The 27,045-nt window shown below is 42.3% G+C and overlaps 1 protein-coding gene across 1 annotated transcript; it reads right to left on the bottom strand.

The window, feature by feature from the left end:
- Positions 1–4,118: 4,118 nt before the first annotated feature.
- On the bottom strand, positions 4,119–20,925 carry ASB9 (ankyrin repeat and SOCS box containing 9). Its single transcript, XM_021298826.2, is given in 8 exon segments — positions 4,119–5,598; positions 5,601–5,647; positions 10,938–11,129; positions 12,495–12,629; positions 13,516–13,666; positions 14,062–14,169; positions 15,334–15,413; positions 20,580–20,925. Coding segments are annotated over 8 exon segments (1,203 nt in total). The 5' UTR covers positions 20,674–20,925; the 3' UTR covers positions 4,119–5,202.
- Positions 20,926–27,045: the final 6,120 nt, after the last annotated feature.

Here is a 27,045-nt window from a genome sequence, read left to right as displayed (position 1 = left end):
TGCCAGCAATACCATCTGCTGGCTAAATGTAGCACAAGCCAGAGGAGCAGGCAAAGGCAGAGGGGCCGACAGCCCCCTTTGCAGCCACTTTTTTGGTCTCTCATCCTCCTGCCATGTGTGGGTCCCTGTGCCTGGGGCAGCAGGCAGCCAGCCGCAGGGAGCTGCTGAGGCAGGAGGAGGCAGCAAATCCCTGTCTCAGCCTCCCAAGCCAGAAATTTGTTCAGTTACTCCTGTCTCACATTTATTTTAATGTTCTGGCTTTCAGTTCATGAGAGTTGGGGGTTTGGAGGGTTTTAGTTATCAGTTTTAACAGGAAAGCAGTGCCTTGCCTGAGCACCTCTCTGCTCAGCTGCCCAGGCATGCAGAAGAGCAGACACAAACTCCAGGCTGTGCACAGGGATCATCTTTTCCATATCTCAGGAAAAGGAGAGCTCTCTGTGCTGTGCCCTTTGCCAGATCTCTGCACGTAGCAGTCACCCTTTAATCCCTTATCTTATGGGATAAAATAACTGAAAGGAGAGAGCATGTGCAAAACCCCTTCAGGAACTCAGCTGAGAGTGTTTTCACTAGGTATTTCTTTTGGATTAAGCTTTCCAGTTACATAAGCCAGGAACAGAGAAGTATCTGAGAAACATTAAAGAGCACGCAAGGAAAGTAGCCAGGAAATATTAGATAACTCTGGCCTTTTTTTTTTTCAGGGATACTTTTTTTTACAAATAGAATCACAAATTTTGGTCACTCAGCTTCTGTCCAAGCAGTGGCTATAGAGGCTGGGAGTCTTTGGCCTGGGAAAAACAGAGTTTATGAGGAAGGGAAGACATAGACGACTGTCAAGGGAGTACTGAGGAGAGAATAAGGAACAATTGTTCATTTTCTCAAAGAAAATTATCAGGAAACTCTTGAAGAACAAATGGGGGGAATTAGCCGTACATGAAATATGTGTTGGAACTATAGATCTCCTCTTTATAGGATGCCATGGATGCTGAGAATTTACATGGCTACCCAGGCGTAGAAGCCCTGAGGGCACCAGCAGCTCTTACTGCTCCATGGCAGCCCTCTGGGGGTCCCCCAACCTGCCCATGGCCCAGGACCCCATTTCAGCCCCCCTGGGGCTGCCAGTCCCTGCTTCCGGAGTGCCCTAATCCAAACAGTCTTATGCTCTTATGTACAGAGGCACTATCAGTGAGAAACTGCTAATGAATTCAAGCCAGACAGTCTTGATGGATAAATGTAGGTGAGACAGGCTTAGATTCACCAAAATTGAGGAAGATCTATCTCCAAAAGCACTAAGGATATCAAAGATAGAGATTGAAGCTATTTCATTCTAGGAGGGGATTTGAATTTACTTCCATCACCCCTAAAGAATATGTCCCAATAGCCCATCTGCTGGGTAATTCTTTTATCTGTTTTGTTCTGTTCCTGCAAGAAAAATGAGCAATTTTCTTGATTTAGATTGCACTGCTTGGGCTTGGTTTTGTTTACTTTCTAACCTCAGAAATAATAAAAGTAATTATAGCTTGGAAGAGAAAAAAAGAGGTTTTGGGTAGGGTGTCTGTCTGGCCAAAAAGTGACTTGGAGTTGCGAGCAAAGCCACCCCTCTCCAGCAGTCAGTGAGCAAAGAGAGTAAGCTGGTGTTCCCTGGGCCTGAGGAGTGCTTTGCCTTTTCCATGGGACAAACTAATAGCCCTAATTCCAAGGAAGTCAGGATATGCTAGCGCCTTGTGCTGACTGAGGTCTGATTAGCTGAGGAGCAGAAGTACCTTTGTTGCCTGCTCTGAATCCACAAATATGAGTGTATGAATTATGGAAAGAGGTCTATAGTTCTTTTTGAAGAGACATGTAAATGTGGAGGTGCCACCTACCAGCTTATAGGAAAAATTATATATAAGCAGTTGGAAGGGATAACAAGTTTCTCAGCCTCAGTCCTTGTGCTCATCAGGAGGGCACAAAAGAGTGACCAACCTTTGGGGAGCACTGGGGAGAGCAAAACACTTGCTGTGAGATTTACTCCAAGCAGAAGTTTGCAAAATCAGAAGTTCCTGTTTTGGGATCATTATTTAGTCAAACACAAAACGCACAGTATTCTGATTCCCCAAAATAAGTTTATAAAAAGAGCAGTTTCAAAGGCAATGAGACAATCCTATATTTGTTGTATTCATAACATCTTTCCAAGGTCTGTATGAACCTTCGGCTTTCAGAGTCAGCGTGCTTTCATGAGAAAAAGAGCTGGTTTAACTGCTACCGCTGTATTTTTCAGAGCACAGAAAGGAAAGCTCTAGGGATTTCAAAAGCCCTAGACACGGCAGAGACTCCACAGTTTAATTTGTGAAGTGAAACAGCTGACAGATTTCCAACTCAATTTTACTTCACAGGTGCTAAAGCCATTCATCTAGTCCTGTGTCTTTTGAATTTGGAATGATTAATGGGTTTCAGGACCTTTAAAAATACAAAACGCAGTAGTTCAGAAAGTAAAGGCTTCAACTGGTGTAGAAAGGAAACAAGACCAAGCTGCATGGTGACATGACGCGGGTATTGTCCAGGTGTGCTAACTGAGCACTCATGTAGAACTGGAATAAAGGTTACTGTGTTGAACAAGGATATAATAATTTGAAACACTTATCTTCCTAAGCAGTCATTCCCTGCTGTCATTTTAAAGAAAAGTGGACTCCCTGAGGCATCCCAGAGAGCACTTTTGCATCGTTTTGCCTGTATACATGAAAGTGAGCATCCCTGGGAGCAGTGAGCTGGGCAAAGTATCAAAAAACAACAAATAATTGCTCCATATGCAAAGAAATAACTCCCAGGAATTTTTATCCAAAGCCAGCAGGACTCAGGCTGGGACTGCAGAGCAAGGCAGTCTCCACTTTGACAGATACACTGCGTGTGTTAAGCAAGAAAACGTGGCTTCAGGAACGTCAAGTCCTGGACCTGTGGCTCTCAAGAACATGACTCTCAGGGAAATTGAGTATATTCCAACTTAGGGATACAAGCACTCTTTTCTGTCTTCTAGGACCACTAATCTACTATTTTGCAGATGATCCGTCCCATTTTGCTGAGCCTGTAAAGTAAATTTTATTTCACGGAATTTCCTTCTTCGTCATCTGGAAATGAACTCCTGTCAGTGGAGAGGCAAAAGAACATTCTGTGCATATGCTTCAAAGCTGCATATTACATTTACTGAATTAAGATGCCTGTGGTTTCCAGTTAAGAGCAAAAAATGAAATGGCAAGAACTGGACAGCTGTGGACCTTTACATGCAACTGCAGAATGAAGAACTGAGTCCTGGGACATGGCTGATCCCACCTGGCAACTGCTGTAGGACCAAAACAACTTTGCAATGATTTGTTGAGTCAGACATCTTCTAATAAATCAAAAGAAAAACATATTGCTTAAATCAGTTGTCTTCTTTTGTTGAGCTGTTCATTGTTTAGTTCTACAGTTTTCATAAGCAGCTCTGTACCCAGCAGAAACAACAACTTGTAAAGCATCTTGGTGGCATTGTCCTCTCTCTTTTGGCTGGCTTCTGTGGGCAGCGACACCCAGGGGTGCATCCATCAGAGAGGGAACTGCTGCCATCCCATGTCTCTCCAGCCTCACAGTGTGCCCATTGGATGCTGACAGACACCCCTTGGACTTCTGACCCTAGAGGGACCTCCACATGTTCACTTCCAGTAAAGGGTTCCTGTTGTGTGGGCACACACGAAGCCACTCAAATCATTACACATGCCTCTTGCTGAGGAGACAGGAGAAACAAACTGATGCAAATCAGTAAAAAGAACCAAAACAAACAAACAAAAAGTAATAACAGCAACAACAAAATAAAGAGGACAACTGTCTTCATTTACATCTTTTCCTGCTTTGTGAAGTCTCTGGATCCTTTTGACTAACCCTCAGCTGAGCAGATGAAGAATTGGAAGAGTCCAACTTTACCTTAAAACATCAGCAAAAAGGCAAGATTTTCACAGTATTTGCATTTTAGTCTTATCTTTATGTCTACATGAAGGAATTATTCTATATACTACCTGCCTCTAGGCAGGATTGCACAACACTAGAATTCAGTGCAAAACTCCATAGACAATCCACAAAATTAGTGAAATGAAAGATGAATGAAAATAAAATAAGAGTATAAATCATTTATTTTTGAGCAAATATCCTATAAAATTGTGGCTTGACTGCTATCAAACAGCTAACAAAATAATATCAAGGAATCTGATAAAATACATTCCTGACAATCTTTCAAGTCCTGCACTACATTTCCAATGGTTTCAAATATAAGAAAAGATCCAAACCTCACGAGCTTATTCAGGCTGAGCTTATTCAGGTTGAGCTTATTCAGAGTGCATCTTGTACAACTTTAACAGTTGATAACTGGATAAGTGTTGATGCATAAAGTTGTAATTCACCAGTGTTGATCACAATTTATATTAAAATAAATAAGCAAATGATGATACAAGCTGAGCATACAGAATTCATTCTAATTACACTTGATCAGGGGGATTCAAGTAAACAGAGTCACACTATGAAATTTCTAGAAGAAAAGCAATCTGGAAGCAACACTTTCACCACCTTCCCAGAGCAATTCTGTCCTGGTATTAGCATTACTCCTATAAACCCATTGGCTGAGGTTACAAAATAAGATACTTAAAGGTGAATAAGAAAACTAGTACATAAAAAATGGTTTTTCATCATCTAAAATGTAATAAGCTGGATCTGCATCTTTCAGATGTGTCACCAATGCAGGGATTCTTCACACTTTAATCTTAAAAATTAAGCATTAGGTTCATTATCTGTTCCCTGCCTCTTCAATCCAGATTCAGCTTAGCCAAGATACTTATTTTAGAAGGATCCACCTGTCCTATTCCAGGTGCCTGCTTTTATTCAGCCTATGAACACAGGTGTCTATTTTCTTCCCCAGCAGGAGGGAAAGAATATAGATGACTATCTTAAACCTGCCAGTGATTTTCACATGGTTCAAATTATGTGTGATGAATTGGGCTGAAGATTTCTAAGTGTCTCTATCACAAGAGAGTTATGGATCTAACTGTGTTTGTAATTTTGTCCCATTAGGGTACAATTTTTGTGTCCCACAAAACCAGCAGCATCATTTTTGCTGTGTTGGATCAGTGCAAAAATATTCAAACCATCACACTGGATACATATAGCCAGCAGTCATGTTCTCCAGCTGAGGATTTGAATTGTTATTTACATCAAATATGAGCATCCAGGTTGCATTTGATCCATCCTCTTTAACTTCCCATATAGGAAAGGAGGCTTGCACTGCACACAATGGCACACTAGTAAACATAAAAATAAGTTTGTGTATTTGGAAGCTGCTGGTCTCTCCACTTGCGAGATGAGGACTCCACTTATCTGATTGCTGGTGTTAATGATGTCATCACAACTTTTGCACACCAAGCCCACTCTTGCAGATGTCTTCACAGTGAAGTCAGGAAGGAAAGTATCTCCAAAATCACCAAAGTCCATGTTCCTGCCCCTCTGATGTGGGGGTGGCATGGTGGGCAGAAGACCTGGAGCTTCAGCATCTTCACTTCCGTGTGTATCAGGCACCTGATATTCCCAGGGGAATGTCTGGGAGAACACAGAGTGGTCATAACAGCACTTAGTTTTGTGGCAGCAGGATGTGTTTCTGGGAGAGAAAGAAAAACAGCCGGTGTTAAACTTAAGCTGGAGAAAATATTTGTTCTTTTACAGTCTTAGTGGAATAAGAACCATATGTCATGTTTGTTTGAGAGACACATACTCTGATCCAGCAACTCAGCAGCTGAGAGAGGGGGCAGAAATTATCTATTATCTTTTTAATTTGGAATAGGCTATAATTTCGGTACTTCCACTGTTTGTTTCATGACCATACATTAGAGGTGTTATTATTATCGCTTCCATGGAAAATGTCATAAATAGGCATTTCTTTCCAAGGAAATGATGATCATCTTAAGATGATCTCTTTCCTTGAGTGGAGAAAGAGGATGGAAGCTGTTCTTTTATTCTGATGTGTGCAGAGAAATGCTTAGGAAATATCACCTAATTGTCAGGGCAGAGAGGAGGAGCACCCAATGCCTGCAATTGATGGCCTGTTGGACTGTGTCCTTGAAAAATAATATGCTACAAGGAGAAAATGTGTAGTACTGAAGCATGCCTCCCTTATGTCTCCAAGCATCAGGAATAAGTGATTTTAATAGATGATTAAAAACTTTCTCCTCACTATTGTTGCTCTGTAGGGAACTGCCATCAGCAGTGACCCACTTGATGTCACAGCAGAAACACATGTTTCAGATGCTGGCCTAAATTCAAATGATTGCTGGTTGGTGCTCATCTACCCACAGTGCGATATACTTAGAAAATAAATAACATTTGCCAGAGGACTCCCTTTTCTTATCTGTGCAGCAGTGTGGGTACAGCCCTCACAGATGACACGAAGATGAATGCTGCTCACAGAGAAAGTGTAGCTATCCTCAATATCCTTAATATGTATGTGAAGTGCTATTAGTGCTGGGTGGGGATACATGTTGTCTCTGTAAAGGGCTATCAACCACAAGCCCGCTGAAACTGTGCCAGGATACAGAGAATCAAGAGATCTATTTTAAAACTCTGTGCTCATTTTCTATGCTTCCCAGGGGGTTCTTCAATCACGTTTTCAAGCTTCAGCATGCAACCATGAAGAACTGCTCCTTTCGAAGTGATGGATTTGCCAGGGGTGGTGGCAGTGAGGAGTGAGTGAGTGGGTCAGTCCTGTGCTTCTTGGACCTAGGGATTTACTAGGGACCAGCAATTATCACAAATTAACACTGCAGGCATTGCAATACTACTGATTAGAAGAGTCTTTCCTCAACTAACCTGTTTGTGTCTTTAAAAGCACCATTTTGAACATGAAAGGCTTAAACATGGAGAAGGAAATGTTTCAGCTCATCTGGGAGGAGAAGTCCAGTTATTTTTTGGTGTTGTTTGTGTCCAAAGCACCTCCTAATGCACAGGCGGCACAACTGCATCAAGGACAGCGGCCCTGGAGAAAGAGCCAGTAAGAGGTTACACATGTGGCTTTATCACACCAAAACTGTAAAGCCGAAACAGCAACTGTGCATGACCATTGCTCCCAACTCCTGCAACCCACTTCACACAAGGGGCATGTGGCCACCCCAGGATGCTCAGCAGTGAAAATGCAGACCTCTGCCCACCAAAGGACATTAGCCCACCTGCGATTCAGTTCAAACCTAGTCACTTTCTGTCACTACACAACCACAATTAGCATTAGCAGTGCCAGTCTTTCCCTTTTAAGCTACACCAATGTGAAGTGGTTTGTGTTGTCTGAGACAAAGAGGTGACCTATGCTTTCTTCAAAGTCCTTTGCTGCCCTCACTCCCCAGTGAGATTCAAATCTGTAGCCCACCACTTTCTTGAGATGTATTTCCTAATAGTGACAAACACATAGTAAAAGAAACACTATATAAGCCTTTTTTTTAAAACCTTCTAAATTAAGTGATATTGAGAAATACAAACCCTGCTGAAGGATCTATGCTGCTTTTTTCATTTATTGAGGTATAAACATAGATTCATAGAATCAGTGAATAGTTTGGGTTGGAAACGACCTTTAAAGGTCACCTAGTCCACCCACCCTGCAATGAGCAGGGACATCTTCAACTAGATCAGGTTGCTCAGAGCCCCATCCAGCCTGGCCTGGAATGTCTCCAGGGATGGGGCATCTACCACCTCTCTGGGCAACCTGGGCCGGTGTTTCACCACCCTCATTGTAAAAAATGTCTTCCTCATGTCTGGCCTGAATCTCCCCTTCTTCAGTTTGAAACCATTACCCCTTGTTCTAACACAACAGGCTCTGCTAAAACATCTGTTTCCATCTTTCTCATAGGCCCCTGGAAGTCTGCAATAAGGTGTCCCCAGAGTCTCCTCTGGTCTGAACAACCCCAACTCTCTCAGCCTGTCCTCACAGGAGAGCTGCTCCAGCCCTCTGATCATTTTTGTGGCCTCCTCTGGCCCCTCTCCAGCAGGTCTGTGTCTGTGCTGAGGGTTCCAGAGCTTGAGAGGGGTTTATCCTTTTCACAAAGAGGTGGATCCTGTGTGATGCTTTTAACTGTGGTGCCTGTCAATGTTCAGCCCTCCATTGTTTCATTTGTGCCCCAGTGTGCAGCACACAGGGGTCACAAGCACAGAAGGTCGCAGGGGGGGCTGCGGGAGGGAAGAAGGACAAAGCAGGGAGAGCAAATGAGTGGATGTGGGGGTTGGATGATGGGAGTAGGGAGGGGACAAAAAGAGATACAGAAGAAAGCAAGAGAGAGATAAGTGATCTGGGAGGGGACAGTCTGAGTGCTACCCACCACATCTGCCTGCTGAGTGGGTAAGATAGTGCTCACCAGAGAAGCAAAGTGTTAGCGCTGGAGGAGGAGTGAAGTACAGTAGGAAGGAAACAGGGGCCACAGCAAAAATGCAGTGAGGTGGCACGTTTAACCAGCGTTCGAATCTTCCCTCGTGCAGAACACCACCTTTCCAGTATCCCTGCATGGCTGAAGATTGCTGCACTATTGTAAGGACTGTGCTCTCCTGCTAGGAGTCAGCGGATGAGTTACCCTGTGCTTATGTACAAGGTAACAAGGCAAGTCGATACTGGGCAAGTGAGACTGGCTATTGCAGTGTCACTCTACACATGTGTTTGGTCCCTCAGATCCCACAGATAAATGTCCTGTCTGCAAACATCTCATTTCAAAAAGCTTCCATTAAAAAAAAAATAAATAAATAAATAAAAACTGAAGACTCATCAATATACAAGCAGTGTCAGTATGCCGAAAATATCTAGCAATTGTGACCAGGCTCTTCAAAAACTGCATTTCTGGATCACCAGCTAGTCCTCCCACCCACATGTATGATTTTCCCTGCAATACAAGCAGGGTAGAGGGTGGTCTGGTAGCGTGGTGAAGTCCTGGGAAAAAAGACCATCAGACACAATATACCTGTTCTGGGCTAGTCATAGGGCAACTCTGGGTCAGCACACTCACCAGCTCATCTCTAGTGGAAAAACTGGCTAGCTCCAACTTGCCCTGGCCATGGGGCTCCTGCCCCCCAGCGTCTGTGGCATACAGGGAGAGGATCCATGTGTGGGAACGGGGCAGGAGAGCAGCATCATGGCTGTGCCAGTGCTGAGGTGCCACAGGGCTGGTGAGGTGACCGTGATCCCTACAGCACATTGCAAAACTTCAGCATTAAATGTTTGCACCACTCCTACAGGCTGCAACCGTTCAGCCAGCCAACAAAGTTAGACATGAGGTGCCCATCAGGCATGACCCTACTTGGAGAAGGGCATGTTAGACAACAAGGGACAGTCTTCAGCCACAAAATGCCCTCCAAGCATTTATAATTTGTGTTTTGGTTGCTGAATTTCACTTTAAAAAGTTCCTTATTGCCCAAGCTGCCAGCTCAGTCCAAACAGAGTTTCTTGGGCCAGCTCCACAGGGTGTGCCTGAAATGTTGTTTGTTTGTTTGTTTGTTTGCTGGCTTGTTTGTTTTTAATCTCAAATAAACAGGACACATGTAGTGCCATGGGAGTCAGGAGTCTGACACAGCAGGGATTGGAGTTCGAAAAGATCACTGCTCTGTGCACCATAGATTAGGCTGGGAAACCAAATATCCGTTGCTCATACATAAAATGCACATCACATTTATTTTCACCCTGTTATTTTCATGTTGCTGTCTCAAGCAGGTCCTGATTAATCACTTTATTATTCCAGTTTTACCTTGGTATAAATCTATTCATGAAAACAATCACATCAACATGTAACTGGAATAATAAGGGTTATGAAGCACACCATCAGCAACTTGTTTAACATAATGCAAGTCCAGATTATCTAATAATGTGTATAGTTTACTGACTGAATGAGAACATCTAAAGAAGAACACAAGTACACCAATTATTAGACACAAGAGATATTATTCTAATTTTTCTGAAGACTGGTAAGTTAGATTTCCCTCATTAAAGTATTCATAATCAATAAAATAAAATGGACTTGGAACTACTTCATTTACAGGTACAAAATAAGCACTTCCTGAAGGTTAAGCCTACAGTTTGATACTGCTGGATTATTCAGAACATAATGTTGGCCTTTAAAAAAAGACTAGTTTATAAACATATAAATGTATATATATTCATAACATTATTCTTGTGCAATTTTCCTGAATGCCCACCAAAACCCGAATATAGAGTCTTTAATTTTAAAGATACATTTGTACCTACATAAGAACTTTGCTCAACAATAAAAGGCAAAGAACTAGAAGAGTCTTTCAATATATATATACATATTTTTATTTCTTTTTCTGTATCACATGCATTGATTTTTTTCTGGTTGCAACTTTGCATTTATGCTGAGACCAGTATCCGGCATGTACCTGACGTCAGCATACTGTATAACTAAACATCCCAATCCTAGGGCTCACCAGCTAGCCTCAACTCCCATCACAGGTGATTTTCTGCCTGTGTTTCTTGACACACTCCAGATAACACCCCTTGGTCTACTCCCATCTCAGCAACAAGGGAACTGAGAGACTCTCAGCAACTTCAGTACTTTAGGTAAAGAGAAAAAGCCACCTTTAATTTCCAAGGAGCATTTTGCTTGTATTTTCACTCTAAAAGCTATTTTGCGTTATACTGCAAGCTCCATTCAATTGCTCATGATGAGCAGATACACAATCTGGATGCTGAAAGCTGGGTTGTTGTTGTTGTTACTATTATCCCTATAATGCACCACTATATTCTGGTACTAGAAAACATAGCATCCATATGTCACCAAATTGAGGTAAGCTTAGTTATCCTCAGTTTTGTGGTGCTTGTGACATGGAATAGCATGGCCTTTTGCAGCAATTTGTGTGGTTCTTCCTGAATGAATCCCAAGTGAACAAATCAAACAAGCAGTAAGATGTACCTTCTTTCTGCAAGAATAGTTGGCCCATAGGGCTGCCAGGCGGAACCAGCTCCATTGGCCTCTTGCTTTCAGCATTCTTCACCCAAATGTCTGCTCCAAAGTCGATCAGCAGTGTCACCAGCTCCGCACTGCAATTCCTGGCGGCCGCATGCAGAGGGGAGTCCAGGCCCTTGCCGCTGTTCACATTTGCTCCTGAACACCAAGAGATGGTGAAGAATAATGACATAGAATAATGGCTGTTCTGTAGCCTATTTCCATTTCCTACACTAGCTGCTATTTCTCTGAATAACCCATAAATGCTGTAGCATCCACCCAGAGGTGTATTTCCTAATGCTGGGGACTGGTACTACAATTTGCAACACACAATTCACAGTGGTTGAGGTGAAATGTGGTTGCGACTAAAAACTGATCCCAGAGGAACAGTGAATGCACAGCCCATGGATATCTTGAAGCAGGACAAAGATGTAGTTCCACCTATGTCCCACCTTTGCTCCCCATTCCAGTGCCCCATTCTCTTAAGATACGTGCAGGGTTTCAGCCTGCTCTGTACCAGAAGTTTAAGCTGGTGGGATTTCCAAATGCCTAAGTATCTGTTGGGGTAAAAATATGAAGATGCACATGATCCAGAACCCCTTTGTAGAGGAGGATATAAACAAGCGTCCCTGATGAGCGTTCCCTTATCCATTACTCTGGGTTAATGGCTTCTAAGACACCCTAAGAATGGTGAGCTGTAGAACTAATTCAAGAATATTTATAATGTTTTTATAGTACATATTCTCATATATAGAAGGCAGCAAAAAACAAAATGGTAAAAACCAGAAAATAATAGCCAAACATTTAAAATTTAGACACTTGTATTTGACCTCTTCCAAAAAAAGTCAACTGTCCTAAATAGTGCATAAGGTGATCTACATGATGCTTGCCTTGTTTTTTCCAAAGAGGCTTTGTTGGTCCATCATTTTTGTACAAGCTATGTGGATACTTTAGGTTATATGGTCCTTTTGGTTACAAAAGGTGCACGACTGCATATAACAAGAAATTGTCTTGTATAATTATCCAAGTGCTTAGATTTATAGCTAGGTTTGATTGACACAAAGTATATAGTGCAGAATGTTTTTCTGTGTTGGAAATGTTTAAACTTTTTAAGAACTCACTGGGAATTAAAATATGTTCACAGAAATACTATGCAAAAATGATTGAGTCAATTGTTTTGGATAAAGATGAAGGACAAGAAAAAAATTATTTTTGCCCACTCAGGTAACTGCAGCATCACACCATCACACACACAAGCACTGGAAAGGGTGATGTTTGTTCCAGGCATCACCGGCCTTGTGAAATCCAGGATCACTCATAATTTTGCTGGGAGCTGTAAAATTGAATTCCTGGGTCATAAGACCCTGGTTACCCTGCTACCCCAAGTAACCCAGAGCTGTCATTAAAAGCAAAACATCTCCAGATCCCAGAGCATGAGTTCCTCTAAATCTTTCACGCAAAGAGAATCCAAAGATAGATGTTACAGGAAACTAAAGTACACCATCCTTTATTTTTTCTTTTTACCTGACTCAAGTAGCTTCTTGGCACAGTTCAACTGCTGATTCTCACAAGCTACATAAAGTGGAGTACCCAGATGCTTGATGTTGTGATCTATATTTACCCCATGAGACGCGAGGAATTCAACACATTGCACATGACCTTAAAAGGGATAAAGGAAGAGTCAACTCACAGAGAACAAGGATTTTTTTTCAGCAAATCCTCTATTGCAGCCACGTAACTCGGCAAAGATTCAATATTTTGTCAAGAGCTGGTAGTACAATGCTTTCATCCACTCCAGTATTTTCAACCTGGAAAATGGGAGCTGCAAAGCCATGATTAGCAAAAGAGTCTAAAGCCCTCACATTTTATCTGATTCATTTTAGATGTCTACCAAGAATGAGACAAATCACACTGTGTTTCTGTCCATTGGTTTTGAAGATAGCCAGACGACTCCCTCTGTTGTCTTCCATTTTAGGCAACTGAGGTGGACAATGCAACCCCTTCCAGGCGTCACCATAAGAACACAGAGGTCCCTGAGAGCCCAGCTGAGCTGCCTTTGGTGAGCACCAGGGGTGACAAAAACTGGCTCAGGGGAGACCTTATTGCTCTCTACAACCACCTGAAAGGAGATTGTATCTAAGTGTGTCTTGGTCTCTTCTCCCAAGTAGCAAGTGATGAGAGGAAATGGCCTCAAGTTGCACCAGGGGAGGTTTAGATTGGGGATTAGGAAAAATTTCTTAACCAAAAGGGTTGTCAGGCATTGGAACAGGCTGCCCAGGGAAGCAGTTGAATCACCATCCCTGGAGGTGTCTAAAAGACCTGTAGATGAGGCTCTTAGGGACATGTTTTAGTGCCAGTGTTAGGTTAACTGTTGTACTCAAGGATCTTGAGGATCTCTTCCAATCAAAATGATTCTATGATTAGACCAACTAGAAAGGTATTTCACATGACCCAAATCAAGAAAATTATCTTCTTTATCTCTCTTTCCTACTTCAACACACCTTGCTAGTAACACGGAAAGGGGTGCAGAAGCCCATGGGGTTACCTCTCTTAGCAGCTTCATGGATGGGGGATGCCAAGTCGCAGGGTGGGTGTAGGCTGGCTCCATGCTGCAGCAATAAATTCAGGCAAGCCACACTGCCACTGACACAAGCACTGAACAACGGACTGTGCCAATCAACAGTAACTCCGTTCACCTGGGGGAAAAAAAACACAATCAGGCTTTTTGTTAGTCTTCTCAGTATTTCAAAATAAATTAAAATTATCTAGTTTTGCAACAGAAAATAGGGTTCTGTATATTGATGCCAATGGGATCAGCTGTGCATAAAAGTAAATATACCCTTAATTGTTGCAGGATTAGAAACGCTATGCACTTCATCTGAAGAACAGTTATAAGTGTTTTTTATATTTGTGCTTTTCAGATTGCTTTAATACGAAGTGCCTTTTATAACGTGTGTACTCTAAGCTGAACTAAGTACAGAGTATAAACCACAGTGATACACTGTCATAAAATAGTATATCACCTAGCATTAAAATGTGATAATACAACATACCAACACTTGAAGCAATAGTCTGTCCATCATGCCCTCACCTGAGCACCGTGTTTTAACAGGACACTGGCACAAGCAGCATGACCCCCTAGGCAGGCTTCATGGAGAGGAGACACCTGGTCTGCTGTAACAAGATTCACGTCACTCCCCTGATGAATTAACAGGAAATACCATTACAACCAACTAACAAAACCCTCATACAAAAAAAAAAAATAAAAAAGACCACACACAAAACCCAACAACAACCAACAAACAAACAAAACAACAACAAAACCAACTCGTTCTATAATGACCTTCAAAGCTTTATGTGATCACACCTTCCTCAACTACCTGGAGTTGCTCATCTCAATAGGTAAGCAGAGAAGGAGGTCATGCCTTCTACACACTGCTAATAGGTACAAAAAGCTGGAATCCAGAGACTGTCTGATGGAACAATACAGGCATCCTTTTAAGAACTCAGAATAATTTTATTTCTACTGCACCATGAATAACAAACTCTGAAATTAAAAAAAAAGTTTAAATATTTCTGCTAGAGTGTTTGGCAGGGTCGTGACTGCTGCCTTTTTACATGGCTCAAGTGTTCTGACCTCCTGCCTGCTGAGTCTGCAGTTGTTTGACTGGATTGAATCCCAAGTTGCTTTTGAGGTGTTTTCTGGTCTTTGGTCAGAGCATGGCATGCTCTGAAGGAAAAACACCCCCTGCATTAGTAACCATTGGTTTGATTCTACAGAAACTTTTTTCCAGCAATCTTGGTGCTCCAGAAGGTTAAGCTGGAGTAGTCTCCAATAACCCTTCCCTTTCCATCAACTCCTCCACAGGCTAAACCCAAGAATTTCAAAGAAACAGAGCAGTGAGGTTCAGAAATTGGTTCTCCCTTGCTGTGGCATTTTGCAGTGGGAGCAGGGGACCTGGGTACTCTCAGGCACTTCAGAAACAGATGCAGATGGCTGAATTGAAACCTCAACCAGAACCTTGCCTAAGTTTGGAGCTGCCCCCCACCTGGGGAACCAAGCACAGCTCACAGGTGCAGGAGCTGCAGAAGAAATCCCTCAGTCACTTGGAGATCCCAGGAACCAGAGTACCATTGCTTGCACCAAAATTAAAGTATGAGCCAGGGTATTTTGATACATCACCAGCCTAGTGCACAGAGTCAATGAACCGCTTATAGGGAAAAAAAAATCTGTTACATGCAGATTTCACTGCATTATGGTCAACATGATTTTCTCACCCTGGAGGTTTCACAGTAAAGCCCAGACTGCATTCAACAACTGAGCAAGCCCAGCAGAGATCACATTAGCCCAGCAGAGGGGTACCTGTTTGATGAGTTTCTTCAGTGTAAGCAGACGCCCATGGATGGAGGCATCGTGTAAAGGAGACCAGTCTGAAACAAGGTCTGTACAAACAGAAAGACAGGAAAAAGGCTCTGTGGACTGTTTAATCAGTGGTTTTTTGCTTCAGCTGTGTGACTCCAGTAAAAGTCTCTAATTTATTAGGCGAGCTCCCAAGCTTCCCTTGGAGCAGCTGCTGGGAGCATGTGAGACAAGAGGACGGCTTCTCTCTGGGTGTGTTTTTAACTCATCCCATGTTGGCACTGAGCAGTGGCATTCCCTTCGAAACATGAGAGAGGGATTTGCAGAGCACCACCTTGATCTGACTGAGCTTGTCCCTTGCTTTGAATTTTTTCCAGTGCTTTTGTTTTCACAAGCTCATTGCACTTTGCCAATTAGCTCAAAAGGACTATGTTTTGAAGAGGGTACGACTGCTCAATCATTTACCCCTGTTCAGAGATGGGCTAGAGTCAACAATGCATAACAAGAGAAGGTGCCAAAGTACAAGGAGATAAATTGTGTTACCTGTTGATTTTGCCTTTCAGTGTTTAATGTTAGCCTGTGCAGCAGTGCATTTTAAGTAATAGCTGTATTATCTGCTTTATTGAAACCACAAAGTGAGGTACAGCAGGTACATAAAATACAAGTATTAATAGAAGGGGATCTTCAGTATTACAGGTTTTATGGCTCAGACCCAGCTGAGGGCAATATTTCTTCTTGGAGACATTTACCTCTCTCAGCATCAATTGCCTCAAAAACAATGTCTGGTCTATGTCAATGGCCCAGGTTCCCCCTGGGAAGGAAGAGAAGTATTTGCAAAGGGCATTTCACCAAGCTTCTTTTGGAAACACATTTTGCTATACTCCCTGAAGTAGTCCCACTGTCCTTCCACTAACTACAGGGGAAAACGTCGATGACTGACTTGGATGTGTTGTGGAGGTTTTCAGGTACTATACTAGATTACACAAGTGGAACAGGTTTATTTTGTGTCCCCTGGAGACTGACCACGACCAGAGACAGGACACTGATCTGGTGGTTGGAGCTTCTGTTATCTGGTCAGTATATCCTTCTCAGAGGTACATTTAAAACAACTACCAACCAGCTTTGAATTCCAAAGAAGAGACGTCTTGGAGAGAAGGCTTGGAGGGACCATTAGCCATGGGGCTGTGCCTCCTCTGAGCACAGGGCAGTCTCTTTCCTACACTCTCCCTGGGCAGAAAGCTTGGTGCCTTCTCCTGCTCTTAGCATCTATTTGTTATAGCTGCAGGTTTGGATCTTTTCCTTTAGATTACAAGTTTGTTGCCAGAGAATGGGGAAGGTGTTTGGTGATCCAACGACCATGGCCTACAGACTAGGTGTTGGGTGGACACTTTGAAACTTTCCAGCTACTGCCTGTGACTATGAGACAATGCAGACTTGGTAGGTAAATCTGCACTGCCAAGAAGAGAAAGCCAGGTGGATAATTCAGCATTGAGCTTTAAGCAGGGAAAATGTAAAGGCAAGTCAGTCCATATCATTTGGTCTCAAAGGCAGAAATGGTCCCAGTCTCTTTTATTTAGCAGTACAGAAATATCTAACAAGAAAATACTTCATGAATCAAGTGATTATTTCCAATCTGGTACTATTTTGACTATGTGATTAATATTTGGGAGAAGCCTTAAAATTAGAAGGCCAAAGGATGGTAGAGATGTAACCCCAATAGAGCTTTATAGGTGGTACCAAGTACATGAAATGAAAAGAGAAACAAACTCAGGAAATCTGGGTAATGTACATCGATTAGTTTTTGAAGAAAATGGTATTCTTTGCTATTGGCATCATTTGAGCTCTGCCCACCTCCTTCAGTGTTCCATAGGCCATGTCCCACAACAAACATGTAGTTCCATTAAGTTCACAAACATGCTTTGGCATCAGCAAATGGACAGCGATTTCCAGAAGCTGTGGTTCTGGTCTTGTACGGAAAGCCAAACTGTGCTACAGGTATTAAAACACTATATTGTTAATTGACTAAAACAGCCTTGCTTCAAGTGATGCATGCCAAATCATGCTTATCTGACCACACTGTTGTTCTTGCTGATTCTGCCTGTGTTACCATTGGTTGTGTATCCAGGCTCTGTAAAAAGCTTTTGGTTTTCCCATTTAGAAACCAATGCAATTGCCCAATCTGCCTGAGTTGCAAGGGGAGCATGTTTACAATAATTCTAAAAATCTAGACTGAGGAACAAGTTTTCTGAGCTGCAGCTTGATCTTTTTTTGGCCACACAAATACAAGTGGGGTTTTGGGCAAACTACCAAGTTGTTGTATCAATGTGTGAGCACTCTAGTGACAAACAGGGAGGTGCATGGTCAGGCCATCATGTCCATGTGCAGAATTTATCCATTCAGTGCTTGCTTGAGAAAAGGCAGGTTTCTACTGAGACTCTAAAAAGGAGCCAGACCAGACCACAGTCATCTGTGGAGTAGCCATTATCTTGTAATTTTGCCAGGTCTTAACAATAAAATAAAAGATTGACCATGTAAGTGTCAAAATGTGAGTGGAAAATAAAAAGCTGGGAATTCTATAATGAGAGAAAACAAGGCTTTTTTTTTTTTTTTTCTGAATAGAAGTGGAGGCCTACAGTAACTTCAGACTAGACTTGGATACATTGGGAAGAGGGGGTTTAAAGGCCTGTCTGATGACTAATTGATGCAACGTTCTTCGAAATCTGCCACCATGAACAGTGCAGCCCCGAGCTGCATTTCTCCTACCCCAGCTCCATCTGCAACAAACACCTTGGCCCTGAAGCAGCATTCCCTGCAGGGGAAGGCAAATTTCCCCCATTCCTGTGCCCAAGGATCACCCTCCAGCAAACAACAATTCTTCTGTTTTCTGCCTGTTCTGGGCTGGAGCTTGTGTTTCTCACCTGGGAGAGGAGGGAGGCTGCAGTGGACACTGGGGTCTCACTCCCTGCTTTGCACAGCACATAAGGCACACCCTCAGTAATTCAGATTAATAGTATTTGTTATATACCATACAGAGGCTTTTGATTAAAGCCTAAGCAAATGCCAGTGCTAACTGGCCATGGACTTCAAAAATCCTGAAATTGTGACTTTTCAGGAAAGTCCTTAAAACACTCTGCCCCCTAGAGCTGCCTGTGAAGGAGCAAGGCCGGTGCATGTGGGTAGCACAGCTGTGTTCACTGCATGTACCATCACAACAACTAGGATTTCTGATTGCCAAAACTGTGTACAGCTGCTCTTTTTCAGAGGAATGAGACTATTAATTCAAACTTGAAATTTACCCACACCTTAGTCCACAGGCAGGCTGAGTCAGGTCTCAATAGCTTCAGCACCTAGAGATCCAAAAACCCACTGGCTTTCGCTGGCATTGGGTCACCTAGCTCCACTTTTACCACTGAAAATCCCAGCCAGCCCAGAGGTTACATTACAGGTCTGGTGATAATTGCTCACTTGCCATCACTTGGGTGCTTAAACTCTGGGAGGGTGATGTACACAGAGGAAGCCTTACAGCAATAACCACACAAACGTGCAAACCCTGACTGCTCCCTATGCACCACAGAATATTCACAGGACCTTTCTAGAAGAGCAATTGTTTTTGTGGTGACGGCTGAAAGTACGTTTTTCCAGCCTTTGACCATGTGGAGGGTGTTGCAGACTACGTGTCTGTCCCCAGCCTGGTTTCCTTCTGCAGCAGTTATGCATGGTGCAGCTCACAAGGGGCTTCGAAATCCTTTTGGCTGAGGTATGCATACACATTTGCATATACACATGTCTATGGCATTATGTATAACAGTACTATGAATGGTATTTTTCATATCTAAAGGCTTTCACCTGAAGTTTTGGTTGTATGTAGCCAGAGTCCAACACATGCCTGTTGTAAGTCACCAGCAGAGCTTACCAACTCTGCTACAGAGCAGGTAGACTCAAGAGGAATGGACCAAACCCTGATTTTCAAATTATCTATATGCAGCAGTGTGGTGTGTGGGCTCCCCTCCTTCCAGACTCCATTTTGCTAGAGCTTATCTCCAGTGTGGACCTGGTTCACTTCATACTGTTAATAACGTTGCTGTCCCTTCCCTCCCACACAGCCTTGATATCTACATACATGACATGCATGAGAGGCAGACAACATAGCAGATACACTGGTCATCTGTTTTTCAAGTCTTATTTTTCTGTTTGGTATGAATGGAAGTGTTCTGAAAATCCCCAGGAAGGACAAAGGACAGTGTAAAGTCATATTATCTTAATTTGCCTCATTCCCACTGCACTTGCCATCAGCTGAAGAAGTAGCTTCTCAGAAAACAGGGCTACAGGGAACATGTCTAGCTAAACCATTATGTGAAGTCAAATTACTTTTCTTTTGTCACCATGTCATATTTTCAATGGCTCTGGGCCAGACAACAGAGCAATGATCAGGCTGGGGCCCTTTGCCTGAATAACTGTTCACTGGTGACCACAACATTGTTTGTCACAGCTGACAACAGTGCCCTGACCATTGCAGAATAACCCGCTTGGGCTGGTGGTTCAGCCTGGGCAATATCACTTGGTTCTGCTCATTGAAAATAAAAAAGAGGAAAAGGAAAAAAGAGAAAATTAAAAAGAAAAAAAAAAAAAAGAAAGAAAAGGTAAAAGCAGAAAAGAAAAATTAAGTGAAGAAAGGAGAAAAAGAAGGAAAGGAAAGGAAAGGAAAGGAAAGGAAAGGAAAGGAAAGGAAAGGAAAGGAAAGGAAAGGAAAGGAAAGGAAAGGAAAGGAAAGGAAAGGAAAGGAAAGGAAAGGAAAGGAAAGGAAAGGAAAGGGAAAAGAAAAGAAAAGAAAAGAAAAGAAAAGAAAAGAAAAGAAAAGAAAAGAAAAGAAAAGAAAAGAAAAGAAAAGAAAAGAAAGAAACTGAGCCATACTGAGTTTCCAGCTGGCACTAATCAAAGACAAACAAGCCACACTGCAACTTCTTTTTCAACGTGCTGTCGATTGAGTACTGCGTTTTTTTTCCACTTGTACAAACTGCAGGACAGCACCAGACACTCTTTTCTGCGATACACCAAAAAAAACAAGAAAAAAATGAGTATCAAATAGGAACAGTTTATCAAAATGCCTTCTGAATTGCAAGGGCATGGAGACATTGCATGGGACTGACTGTGGACCTGCGCTGGGAGCAGGACACCACTGAAGCCTAACCCTGCCATATGCTGCTGCTGACAGAGGTGAAGACTGGCAGTGAGGCAGGAGCGTTACTTACCCCTCATCAGCGGGTTTGATAGAGATGTTGCAGGCGCCTGACCTCCGGCTCCTTGCAATTTGCCGTCATTTTGATTCGTTCCCTCATCATCCATCTCAGCCCCGTCTGTCCAATTTCTGTTTTTTCACTTCATGGTCAGTCTCAGGAGTTCAAATTCCATCGTCCCCAGTGAGCCCCCGGCAGTGGGAGTGATCTGTTAAGCAGACTCTGCGCACGAGTCAAACAGACCTTGCAACAGACTGGGACGTGGTGTCGGCAGCACTTCATGCAGAAACTCGAGTACCTGGGTTGGGATTTAACAAAACAGCTCCCCAGCTGCCCTGGGAGGCAGCCAGCAACCCAGCGAAGCGAGAGATGTGCCTGATGTCACATCCTCTCCAACACAGCGCCCAATCGGGGAGCCCGCCGTCCCTTTTTTATCAGGAAGGAAATTCTTAGTTTGCCAAAAAAAAAAAAACAAGACAGAAAGAGCCAGTTCAACTAGTTGAGCAAACTTTGCCTGCAGGGGTTTTGCAAAGAAAATCTGCAGAGATAGGAGAGCGCATGCGGATCTGCACCGTTCGCCAGCAAGCTCTTTGCAGGCAACTTTGCCACGCATGTTCTGGGGTGCTGTACATTTTGCAAAACCACCCCCCTGATCTGCCAAGCCCATGGCAGTATGCAAGGAATGGAGAGCCAGAGGCCTCCTGCACGGCGGCTGCCGACACATACCCTACGGATATTGAAACCACATGTCTGGGGAGCTGCGGTTCCCACAGGGGTCCCTGTGCTGTCTCTGTGGCGTGGAAATCACGGTGCTGTGGGGGGCTTATTTCCTTCCACCCAGTTCAATCGATTTCACTGAGTAACAGTCACACCAGCAGTCTTGTATCTAAACAGTACCTTTTGGTTTTTTAAGCAATTTCTCAGTCTGAAACAAACATCGCAAACCTACCAGTGAACAAATGGGAACATTTTTTCGGGAAGACCTCCATCTCATTTCTCTAGGTCAGTTTGCAAAAATTCTGTTCCCATGGATTGTCTGCATTTGCATTTTTCCAAATTAGTATAATTCACGAGTGCCAAATCTTTTTTCTATCCCTGAATGTTTGCCCATTTGTGTACAAGTGCAAGCAGGCAGAACTTCCATGTGAAAGTCTAAACCATGTAAATAAAAATTAAGTTGGTTGTTTTGTTTTCAGTTTGTCTACTAGAGCAAAATTTGCATTTGTGTATTTGAAGATACAAAGTTGCTAATAATGAGCTAATTCTGGTCCTAACTCCACTGAACCTAAGCAACCGACATTCGTCTTTATTCCTATTTATACTACATGCAGGAGATCTGGAATCATAATTAGGGTTTCTTTGTTCACATCTTTAACAAAAGGGCTCTCCCTGCTGAATGCCCTCCTGACTTCTGGGTTTGGCCCCACATGTTGGATGCAAGCTGACACTTTGGTTTGACTGGAAATGACATTTGTGTCTTAGCCATTGAAATTTCGACATTAAAAATGTTGTGGGGAAAAGAAGTGAAAATGGAGAAAGGGATATAAATATTGGGTTTGGTGATTAACACGTAAAATGAGAAATGGAAAAACATTTTTTCCCTTTTAGTATTGCTTGAGTTTATGGGCTAGGTTGACACATCTCAAGATGCACCTCTGAGATCCCCACAGCATGTTGGTAGCCCATAGACATGCTTTATCCAGGGCTGTTGGTGCCCTGGTGCATGTATTTATATCTCATAGAGTAAATGGACACAACATTCACAGAAGGAGTTTCTGGTTTGATTGTACTTGCCTTCTAACAGCATCAGAGCAGCAAAGACAAAGCAAAGCCACAATGTGGGCAGGATACAGTTTCCACATCCATTCTCAGAACTGGGGCTCCTTTCAGGGCTACAGGACTACACCCTGAAATTTCATTCTTAGGGCATGATTTCTCCTTTGGATCACAGTATATTCCCAAATAACTAGAAAATTATCCCCTGAGCTGGTCCTGAAGGTTTTGTTTCATCAGAGAATCTTCAGTTCCTGTGATGATTCCACCTGTCTGCATTCCAGCCTAGAAATGTCTACATCATAAAACCCTGCCTGTCTGCTGATAAACTGGACAAAAGTGACCCTTAATGGGATGTAGCCAACCCATTTCTTGGTGCAAGAAGAATTTCTTCATATATTTATAGTCCTAGCAAAAATTCTGCCCAAAATCAGGGACTCAGCTGGCTCTGGCTCTTTCTGGTAGGAATATGAGGTAAGAAGACAGCACAGCTAGTAACTTCAATTCAACAAAAATTCATAAGATTAAAAAAATTCACACTCAATGTCTTCAAACAGGAACACTACTATTATTTCAAAATGCATTTTGTCCTGACTTTGCATCGTAAAGCACCTACAGGCATAGATTATGCTGAGCCATGAGGTGGGATATTCATGGAATCAGTAAGTGATGAGAAGAGATTATTACCTTCATGCACACAGAGGGGAGAAAACCTCTATTTGAAAGAAATGCTGCAGTCCCTGGAACCACATGGCTGGACCTCCCCTGAGCCCTGCCTGACCCAGCTAGATTGCCATCTTGCACGGCAATCTTTGCAGGGTTAGGACAGTACAGGGGGAGGCCAGATCAAGACTCTTTGTCCATTAGGATTTAGGTAGAGCAGGGAGTTCTGCCCAAGTCAGGGATTAATTTTGTACTGTGTATATATATGTACTTGTATGTTTATATATATGTGTGTACGTACATATATACATAGAAGAGTATGCATATTGGTGTGTGTGTGCAGGTCTGTGTACATATATATAACCAAATTACATCTTCTATCTGTTTCATTTAAAACCAAGTTTCTCCCATCACATGGTGGAAGAGCAGGAAAAGTACCTATTAAAGGGCCTACTAGAAGTGAATGCCTTAGCCAACACCCAACAGTGCAGTTTTCTTTGAGCTTATTAAGGCACAAGGTGGTCTACTTGGACTTACAAGCTGACCCCAGAGAACTAAAGGAAACACTGGCTCATACTCTCCCTCTTCAACTGGTGGTTGCAGTGGTAGTTCCCAGGCTTTGTCACTTCTGGAAATGCATTTGTGGTCCTGACCCATAATGAATGAGACCTTATTTTCAAATCATGGGTCCATAAATATTTTTCTTGCTGCTTGTGACAATGCAGGTTTCTGGGTCTCCCCTGCTTCTATATTTTCCCTGTGTGGTGTCCATCACAGCCTCTCTCCGGCACATACAAACCTTCTCCTCAAAGAAGTATTTTCTTTTTGACCTTGCAAAGATTTTCTGTGTCACATACATTAATAAGTTTGGTACTTTTTCCTTTTTGCAGAGAGTCTCATAATTTTTGCTTCTTATAGTAGAGGCACGATGAGTAGAAAGGCTGAATTAGCAACACAGAGAACAGAGTGAAAAAATAAAGAAACACTGCTTCTCTTCCAATTTGCACAGTCATATTCCCTTCTTTTTGCTGTGATTTCCCCACCTACCATACGGACAGTCAGGAAATCAACACATTAGGTTCCTAAAGCCTTTGTTATAAAACACATACTGCAGTTTCCCAAGATTAAAGCTGTATCGATTATGCCTGCATTAGTAATGAAATGTGAGTCCCTGGAGCTGTGAGCTCTAGAGAGCTCCAGAGGGAAGGTTCAAGCCCTGAAAAAAATGCTTTATTGTGTGCCCAAGCTCTCCTTCATTTCATTTGGAAGTGTGGGGCATGCTCAGAGCAGAGAATGTAGTCACCAAAAATCTTGCTTCTCTGAGTTAAACTATAGATATCCTTATAATGTGCAGCCAGATTACAGCAAAGAGTAGCTAGAAACACATGGGTCAAGAGTTTGATCTCTTGAGCTCTTGCTTCAGCTATTAGCTCAGACATACTTACAGACACAGTGTGCTGGCTTTGGTCTGGCGTGGCAAAAAATATTATTTATGATAAAATTATTTACCATCTAGAGCCACTTGCTTCTTAAGCATCATTTTGATATGAATGGCATCATCAAGCTAAATCCCCCAAATAAAACATCCCAAAGTCATGGGATTCCTATGGTGACTATACAGCTTTACAGGGTGCCAGGAATATGCAAGAAAGCTTTGATTTGTTTAACCTCCTTAGTTGCAAATCTTTTTTGGAAGCAAGCAGAAAATTCTCCAGCAACAAGGGAACATGTTTTAACATCAACCTGGATCTCAAGATAAACAGCATGCTCCTTCAAATACAGATCAGAAACTGCTTACACAACACAGAGACATGCTAGAGCTTTTAGTCATTACAATGCTATTTTCCATTTAAATAGCACCTACATCCCTAAGTTCTTCGTAAACAGAGCTAGCTACAGAAATCGCTTCATTGTTATTCAAATGCAACCATCCTCAGTGGATAAAAGTGCACAGTGATGTTGAACCCATGATACTCAATATTACTTTTTGTGTCTACAGCATATCTTATAAATGAAATCACTTTTTCTCTCCTTAAAAAATTTAAATTTTTATAAATAATTCAGTGAAATGTTCCACTATCTTGATTTTTTCTCCCATTTGCTAATCATTTTTTAAATTTTGCACATCAATTATTCATTACAGAAAATACTTCATTATTTACTATCTTGGACAAGTATAATACTTTAAATTATTGTTGTTAGCACAAATATTGCTACAAACAATGAAAACACACTGCTGGTGGATCTCTCTTGGCATGCAAATTCAGCATTGGTTTCTGAAGATGTAAACCACAGAATCACATAAAATGTTTGGAAAACTGGACATAAAACATAGTATGTGTTTAATTTGACTTCAAAATCAGAGCTAGAAATCCTAGCTTTCCTTTGGAGCTAAAGAAGAGAAATAGGCATTTTTAAGACCATTATTCATCTGACCAATTTCAGATGTCTGCTCCGAGAGAACAAACATTGGGCCTTTAGAGTGAGCCTTTACTGACTGTAAAAGGGAGCCCTAAATGATGAGCAGAGATGTGTGTCTGTTTAATCACCTGAAACCCACCCTAAAAGTATGGCTATATTCACAGTCAAGTGACCCAACTCTGACCACCCACCAGTGCTGTCGTGTGCTCTGTACTGCACGGCCTTTGGATGCAACAGCTCAGGGTGAAACCTCTTCACTTCAGCTCTCTACAACTACCTGAAAGGAGGTTGTAGCATTGAGGGTGTTGATCTCTTCTCCCAGGTAACAAGGGATGGGATGAGAGGAAATGGTTGCACCAGGGGAGGTTTAGATTGGGTATTAGGAAAAAACTATTCACGGAAACGGTCGTCAGGTGTTGGAACAGGCTGCCCAGGGAAGTGGTTGAATCACCATCCCTGGAGGAGTTTAAAAGACATATAGATGAGGCTCTTAGGGACATGGTTTAGTTCCAGAGTTAAGTTAATGGTTGAACTTGATGATCTTGAGGGTCTTTTCCAACATTGTATGATTCTATGATTTTATATTGCATTATGTTAGCTCAAAACCCCATAAAAGCAATTTTCTTCTCCAGCCTGTAAACTTGAGCCATGAGACACTAGCATATGTCACATTGCCCTCTAAGGCAGTAATTTCCAGCCAATGAGCAAGGCAAACATCTGGGACAGTCATGTGCTAAATCACAGCAGTTGAGTCTGCCAGAGCTTGTCTGCAGGAATACCAAATCACTGGCATAATTTCCAGAGGTACCTGTTGTGTTTTTTTTTTTTCTTTAGAAAGCTGCTGTGAAATCTCTGAGCAGATTGAAGAAGTTCTCCCTTGGAGAAATTAATAATATTGTCCAGTTCTTGTATCTTTATTTTCCTTTCCTCAAATCAAGTCTCTCCTCTAGAAGCTTTCCTTCTCTTACAGTAGTTCTGAGCATGCAGTGTTTTCACATTTTCCTCTCCTCTCACCCTCACAGAAACTTCCATTTGCAAACATCCCATCAGCATGATTGGGGACCGGAGAGACTTCTGTCAGTAACTTTTGTTGCCATAGGCAGGTTGGCAGTTTTGCTTAACAACAGAGTCTCTAAATCAAAGCTGACAAAACCTGAATCATAGAATCATAGAATCATTTTTATTAGAAAAGACCTTTAAGATTATTGAGTCCAACCATTAACAATCTCAACATGCAGTTGCTGGAGGATGATGTTTGATCTCAACAGCAAATAATGGCTTTTGTCAGAGAGAAGAGCAACAATACTCCACTTTCACCATTTGGTGCCAACAGTCTCTCAGTGAAGACCTGCCTAAGTGTCTTTGTATGCTTCAAAATAAACATTGACATTGTTTTCTAAACTAGCTTTAAACCTTGTGTGCTACAGTCCATGCAAAAAGAATCTGAAAACTGAAAGTTCTTTTTTTCAATTCCTTGTGATTCCAAGCCTTTCTTGGGATTTTTTTTTTATCCTTTCTCATAGGCTGTAATCATGGTTTGTCAACATTAGCAGGTTACTAGTGTAGTGAAATGATCTCATGTGACAAGTACACACCAGTAAGCAGAGGGCAGGTGTAGAGACAG

The sequence above is a fragment of the Columba livia genome, chromosome 1 (genome assembly GCF_036013475.1).
Source record: "Columba livia isolate bColLiv1 breed racing homer chromosome 1, bColLiv1.pat.W.v2, whole genome shotgun sequence".
Lineage (NCBI taxonomy): Eukaryota > Metazoa > Chordata > Aves > Columbiformes > Columbidae > Columba > Columba livia.
This window is presented reverse-complemented; position numbering and strand designations above follow the sequence as displayed.